Source organism: Procambarus clarkii, unplaced genomic scaffold (assembly GCF_040958095.1).
Source record: "Procambarus clarkii isolate CNS0578487 unplaced genomic scaffold, FALCON_Pclarkii_2.0 HiC_scaffold_116, whole genome shotgun sequence".
NCBI classification, from domain to species: Eukaryota; Metazoa; Arthropoda; class Malacostraca; order Decapoda; family Cambaridae; genus Procambarus; species Procambarus clarkii.
In genome coordinates, this window is record NW_027189149.1 from 49,209 (window position 1) to 56,698 (window position 7,490).

Consider the following 7,490-nt stretch of genomic DNA (forward strand, 5'->3'; position numbering starts at 1 on the left):
GAATGACTGCAATTGTTTTGAATTTGAGTTAAATCTAACATAGAAATGTAATCAAACCTAACCTAACCTATGCTAACCCAAGCTAAGCTAACCTAACCTAACCTAAGCTAACCCAAGCTAAGCTAAGCTAACCCAAGCTAAGCAAAGCTAACCTAACCTAACCTAACCTAACCTAACCTAACCTAAGCTAAGCTAACCTAACCTAACCTAACCCAGCAATTCATGATCTTAATATAATACTGTTAATTGGATAAACCAATTTGGAAAGAAATGTTCGAAAATAACAAAATTAACTGTGCTTGTTAGGAAAATTGGGCCTTGCATACTTGTCCCAATAGTGTGGTTCTCGCTTTTAGGTACGACATAAACGTATACCTAAGTTGAGAGAGAAAAAGATTCGCACTCAAACATGCATATCGATTGCCAGTCCTGAATTCTGGGTAGATATTCGTGTCCTCCCTTTTCATTTACCATCATTTGGATACTATCAAAACAGCTCTGAGAAGGATAAAATGAATAAAACGGGTAGCTCACTCATGTAAAAAGGAAGAGTTGGGAAAGATCTCTCTCTCTCTCTCTCCCTCACCCCCCCCCCCACCACCAATGATCCTGCTCTGCTAGTATATAATGGAACAAACCTTCCCCCCCCCACCCCTCCCTCCCCAATCAGAGTCCCTTTAAGCATGCGAGGATAAAAAATAGATTTCATAAGACCCAATGTGCTAGCTGATATCAAAACAATTTATGTTATCGTCTATTAAGCCCTTCAGTAAAAAAGTATAGGGACCTAATTAGGTCCCGTTTTGAGGTGGTGGTGGGTGGAATCGATGGATTAGCCAAGCTCTTATCCGCCGAATCCGTAGAGGGTACGACCCTGGCGCTTCAGAGCGTACACCACGTCCATGGCAGTGACGGTCTTCCTCTTGGCGTGTTCCGTGTAGGTTACAGCATCACGGATGACGTTCTCGAGGAACACCTTCAGGACGCCACGGGTCTCTTCGTAGATGAGACCCGAAATACGCTTCACGCCGCCACGACGAGCTAAGCGACGAATAGCGGGCTTGGTGATGCCCTGGATGTTGTCACGTAGCACCTTACGATGACGCTTGGCGCCACCCTTTCCGAGTCCCTTGCCTCCCTTGCCGCGTCCAGTCATGGTGTTGAAGTTGTGTGAATAATAAAATTTCGGAATCAGAATCAGAATCAGAATAATACAGGAGAAGATGCCCATAGGGGCGAGCTTGGAAGTGGGGACAGAAGAAGATAAGGGGGGGTGAGAGGAAGAAGATTTGTAAGAGAAAAAGTGCCAGGGCTAAACCCAGCTGCGTGTCGTTAGGTTGCGGCTTTCGAGGCAGGGACTCAGTCGGGTGTTTTCAGTGACAACATCGGGACATCACAAACTCACAACATCACAGTGATTGGCTCAAGAGCGTCAGGGCTGAACTTTTTTACGGATTGTTTGTGCTGGTTGTTGAGAGCTGAATATGTAATGATAGTGGATGCTGGGTGTTGAGAGCTAAAGTTTAACGAAATACAGAGTTAGGAAGAGGATCATGGATGGTAGAGAAGAGGTCATGATTGTTTCGTGGTAGTCTGAGAGTGTGTAGGAGAAAATCAATGTGTTGTTCATGATGAGTGAGTAGTCTATCGATTTGTTTGTCTGATAGAGTTTTCCAGTAGGTATTTAGGGCAGGAATGTTAGTACTTTCATGGAGACTTTGATTGGTATTTAACTCTTGCCATCGGGTGTTGAGTACCCATCTTAGTGCTCTGTTCTGTATTCTTTGAAGTTTTATTTTGTTAGTGCGTGCAGATAGAGAAAGAGCTAGTGGAGCGTATGTTAGGAGAGGTCTAATAAGTGCTTTGTAAAGGTGCATTTTTGTGTCAGGTTTTGCAAATCTAAGTCTGTATAGTTTCTTCATGGCTTGAAGAGCTATTGCATGTTTCTGTGTTATGTGTGTGTGAAAGAGTAGTTGTCGATCAAATGTGAGTCCCAGGACTGTGGAGGAGGGAGATACAGAGATGTAAGTAGGATTTTGAGTGTATGAATAGAGTTTGAGAGGAATTGGGCGAATAGTTCTTTTACAGAAAAAGTAGGTGATTTTAGATTTGCTGGAGTTGGTTTTTATACGCCATTTGTACTCCCACTCAGTGACAACATCAAGTTCTGTTTGTGCTCTGTTTGTTAGTGTATCAATGGTGTTGCTGGTGACAAGGTGAGAGACATCATCAGCATAACATATGGTTAATGAAGTGTGATGAACAGGGTCAGGAATGTCGTTTATGTATAGGATGTAGAGTGTTGGGGCAAGAACAGAACCTTGGGGAACACCGGCGTGTAAGTTGAAGTAGTCAGAGTGTTGTTGGAGGAACTTAATTCGCATTGTCCTATTGTCTAAGTAGTTCGAAAGAAGTTTGGTGGTGATAAGAGGAAGATTAAAGTTGTTGCATAGTTTGAATTTTAAGCCGTCATGCCAAACAGTGTCAAAGGCCTTCTCAACGTCCTTAGTGATGAGTGCAGTCTTAAGTCTTTGGTGCTGATTGATACTGAGGTAGTTAGTCATGATGTTTAAGGCGTCGTGAGTGGACCGGTGAGGCCGAAATCCAAACTGTTTGTTAGTGAGTAAGTCATTGTGTTCAAGGTGGGTTCTAAGTCTCTGGTTGATCAGCCTTTCAAAGACTTTGCCAAGTGTCTCTAGAAGGCTGATGGGTCTATAGTTCTTTGGGTCAGTGTGGGGTTTCCCAGGTTTTGGAATAAGAACGGCTGTGGCAGACTTAAAGTTGAGTGGAAAGTATCCAGAGGCAAGGGAGGCGTTGAATAGGTTAGTGATAGCAGTAATGATAGAGGCAGGGAGTTGTCTAAGAAGGATATGTCCAATGCCAGACGCACCAGGGGCTCTACGACGAGTGCCCATGAGAGCTGTCTTGACATCAGCTAGAGTTAGGGGAGTCTGTAGTTCAGTGTTTGAATTGAGATTTTCAAGGTGAATGAGGTCGTCTGGTGTAGTTGCTTGTCTATTTTGGTGTATCCAGTCTTCGACTATTTCAATGTTGGGGCGTGCAAATGGTTCAGGAGGATGTGGGTGAAAGATTTGTTCCCAGTGGTGTTTAAAAATGTTGAGAACTGCTTCAGGATCAGTGATTTTGTTGTTATTATGTAGAAGGTATTTAAACGGTGTGTGAGTTGATCCTTGTAATCGTTTGATTCGTTTCCAGAATTCTTGAGGTGTCAGTTTTCTGTATTGTTCTGCTTGTTCTATAAGGTGTTTCCAATGTTTTGTGTGATCTTCATCTAGGCTGTTAAGGATATGGTTTTTTAATGCTGTTAGGTCCCATAGTATTTGTCCATGTCGATGTATGTTTTGTAAGAATCTAGTGTGATAGCAAGCTAAGAGGCGTTTGGAGCGAATGGAGGGGGTGAAAGTGAAATGTGGTTTGTGTGCTGTTTTAGGAATGGAGATGTTTGCTGCATGAATGATGGTGTCTTGTATGTTGAGTGCTTGTGTGTCGATGTCAGTGTGATGTTTGTCATTGTATTCATAAGTGAGATCAGTGTCATCAATGTGTTGTTTGAACATGTCCCAGTTTGCCCTATGGTATGAGAATTGAGGAGTGCTGGGGATGAGAATAGGATTTGTGGAGACTGTGAGAATTAAGGGAATATGATCAGAGCCCGTAATGGGCCCTGGTGAAATGAAGTGTTGCAAGTTGCTGCCGTGTCTGTTGGTGAATATGAGATCAGGCCGGCCAGAACCTGTATGTGTGAAACAAGTAGGGAAATCAGGGCCAAGAAAGAATAGATGTTTTTGGGTGTATATTTGGTGAAGCTGTCTGCCATGCTGATTTGTGGTATTGTGGTGGAATGTAGGGTGTTGTGCATTGAGGTCTGCAAGCAGAAAAACAGGCAAGTGAGAGTTGTTGAAGAGAGTTATGAAATCTTGCATGGGAATGTCGGTGTTAGGACGGGTGTAGGTTGTGCAGAAAATTTCGGCACGATTTCCCCAGACTATATCCCGTCAAGCGGACGTACTTGTAGCATGGCAACTCCTAACTCCTGCCTGTCCTTACTTTATGCTTGTACTCGAGCAGAAACACGGCTTTCTCACAACGCTTTCAAAACTGCAGTTGCCTACTCGTCTGTTTCACGTCTCTGTGAAATGACTTTTGCACAAATCCAAAAAATAGAGCAAAATCAGCGATAATAGTGTTTGAGGTGAGCTGCCTGTTGGCTGCAGCCAGAGGAAGGAGGGGAGGGGCAACGGGGTGACGTAGGCGAGTCGAGCAGCCAATGGCGCTCGAGCAAGCGCCTCGAGACGGCGTATATAAGCAAAAATTTTTCGGCGCCGGCCATCACGACAGATCACACACAGATCACGGCAACCGTCGCGGTCGGACGTGCTCGCGTTGCTCCAGCTCTTCTCTCTCGCACCCAGTACTGCAGGGTGGATAAACAATTGGCAGCAGACTTGCGTCTCTCTAGATGGTCAGACCCCACTCCTAACTTGGTATTTTATGCCGGGTAGAGACGGGAGGCCATCTTCAGTGACGTGTAGTCTTTGAGAGAGATACATCGGCCTCCAGGAAGCTCATTATGCGTCACAAACGCTTCAAGATCAGGGGTACGCCCCTCAACGAACATCCATTCTCCAAGACATCTCTCCTGAAGCTCTTTAAAGACGTTGCAGGAGTAACACCCAACGACATCAAGCAGGAAGGCACGGACATCCTTTTCTTCTTTTATAGTGAGGAGGAAGTCGACAAACTTCTGTCTTACAGCGCTAACTTCTCCAACCAACACCTTCGTCTCAACTTCCCACGCCAGTACCTGGCTGAACACTCTGTCGTTATTCACGATCTCAGTCAATGGATCGTGGAACAAGATGACGCTGATGATAGTGCGTTCATGCACGACTTCAAGGCATCAAACCCGGACCTACGGCTTCACCAAGCTCAATTCTTCAATTCAAGTCGCTCCCTGAAGCTGACCTTCGAGACGGTAGCTTCGGCTACTATGGCTACCAGAAATGGAGTTTACAGCTTTGGAATTCACATTCCGCCTTTCCGTGTGAAGATGGAACGTTTTCACATCGTCAACCAGTGCCTCCGATGCTACGAGTACACCCACTCCACCAGCAAATGTACCCAGCGGATTCAGAAGTGTAGCCTCTGCTCAGCTGACCACCATTACTCCATCTGCAAGTCTGAAACACTATGCTGCTTGCTGTGCAAAGGCGATCATCCAGCAATCTCCATACATTGTCCTCACAGACAAAACGCTATTAAAAACATGGAGAAATCCACATCTTCAACCGGAGCCAGTACCTCTGAAGCAACAAGCCAATCAGCGACCACCTCTACTTCAGGTTTCAACGCCCAAGCCGCCATCTTCCCGGAGCTCCCGGGAGGACGTCCCACTGCTACTACCAGCCAATGGGGAGCCAGCTCCCAAACGCCAACCAGCGATTCGTCGAGCCAGCCATCGCCACCGGCCCAACCAAAGACAAAGCTAATTGGGCAGAGCACAGTAAAAGCTCTGATATCAACAGCCAGAATTACTGCTGGCAATAACCCCCGAGAATTCGTGAGGCTTCTGAAAATTCTGTACAAGGCGAACGGTCTCCCTACCTTCATTGTTCCTGAGGAAGTTTTCAACGCTCCGCGTTCATCTCCAACAACTGACCCTGTAGAGGAGGATGCTGACTCTACATCCGACGACGACGATTCCGCCACTGCAATGCAGCCCTCAGATCCTGTTCGGGTACCTACAGCTCACAAGACTCTGCCTCATGTGACCCCCACTTCTGCATCAGTTCCCGTTACCAACCATGACATCACTGTGAACGCAGCCACGCTTTCTGACATACTGTCAGCTCCTGCTCCACACGCTTCTCAAGCTGCTGCTGTCCCTTCACCCGTCTTAGTGGCGAATTTCGCTGCTATCGACCCTTGGTGTGACCCTATAGAGGGTACCGACTATGCAGCACCTTCTGCTGCAGTACCTACCGCTGTTACACACCCTCCGAGAACTCTACCTTCAAGACATCAACCCTCAAGAACCCAACCTTCAAGAAATCTACCCCAGCGTGTCAACACCCCTGCTCCTCACTCATCTGATGAATCGGATGAGGACGTATCTGTCGGTACACCATCACCCCCAAGGAAAGATCACCTTCAAGCATCAACACGAACCGTGACCACCAAGACCGACAAGCCCAACAAAAAAAAGAACAACGATCAAAGTTTGGTGAAATCAACAAGAAAGAAGACTCCTAACGAACTGACTTAACATCATCTGACATCAAACCTCCACTGCCAGCTGCTTGCGTTCCCGGCCTCTGTGTGTATTGCAAATGACACCCCACTCAATTCTACTTTCATCTGATCAAGCTCAAATCCACGGTGGTTGGGCCACCGATCTTTCATCTCCCCTCTTCACCTCATCTCCAGATCCTTGCTCAAGATTTCTGCAACCTCGCCCCGTTCTTCCATCCCCTGCTTGCCAGCTCTATGGACTTTTTAATCCGTTAATCCGGCCATCACAAACCACAGTTGTTCACCATGGCTCGCACCAAGCAGACTGCTCGCAAGTCCACGGGAGGCAAGGCTCCTCGTAAGCAGCTGGCCACCAAGGCAGCACGCAAGTCTGCTCCTGCCACAGGGGGCGTGAAGAAGCCTCACCGTTACAGGCCCGGAACGGTCGCCCTGCGTGAGATCCGTCGTTACCAGAAGAGCACAGAGTTGCTCATCAGGAAACTTCCCTTCCAGCGTCTGGTGCGCGAGATTGCCCAGGACTTCAAGACCGATCTTCGCTTCCAGTCGTCTGCCGTCATGGCTTTACAGGAGGCATCCGAGGCTTACCTGGTCGGTCTCTTCGAGGACACTAACCTCTGTGCCATCCACGCCAAGCTCTGTGCCATCACCATCATGCCAAAGGACATTCAGCTTGCTCGCCGTATCCGTGGAGAGCGTGCATAAGCTAAAACGACCACCCTAGTATACACCAAACTCGGCCCTTCTCAGGGCCAAAATATCCTTCTAAGGAGATTTCAGACATTCCTAGCATCAGTCATATGAATTAACCTTCATCTATACATATAATAAATAAATAAATACAATAATTTAGGTGTCATACATACACTGTACACGTGATATCAATAAATCAAGTCATTTGTAGTACAACCTGTCCTCTTACAAACAAAACGCCGTCGCTTTTCATTCTTATGCACTGCCAAGGATCCTCCCCCCCCCCCCAAAAAAAAAAAAATTGTCATACTGTACTAGAAATAAAAGCAGCTTGTATAAGTGACATACTGTCCTGTCCTGTTTTATTTTGTTTTTGGTCCTCTGGCTTAATCTGTTAAGTTAGGAGATGACATTTTAAATTAACCGTTTTCTTGACATTTTCAAACCTTAAGAGGGTGGCCTGCATAGTAATCCTAATGTGGAACATAACAATGAATCTCTAATCTCTAGAAAAAAGATACCGAGTG

General features: G+C 46.3%; 1 protein-coding gene across 1 annotated transcript; it reads left to right on the top strand.

Annotated features, from left to right (window-relative positions):
• Positions 1–6,558: 6,558 nt before the first annotated feature.
• LOC138360619 (histone H3-like) lies at positions 6,559–6,975 on the top strand. Its single transcript, XM_069320310.1, has one exon. It carries the CDS (start codon positions 6,559–6,561, stop codon positions 6,973–6,975), a length of 417 nt encoding a protein of 138 aa, XP_069176411.1.
• Positions 6,976–7,490: the final 515 nt, after the last annotated feature.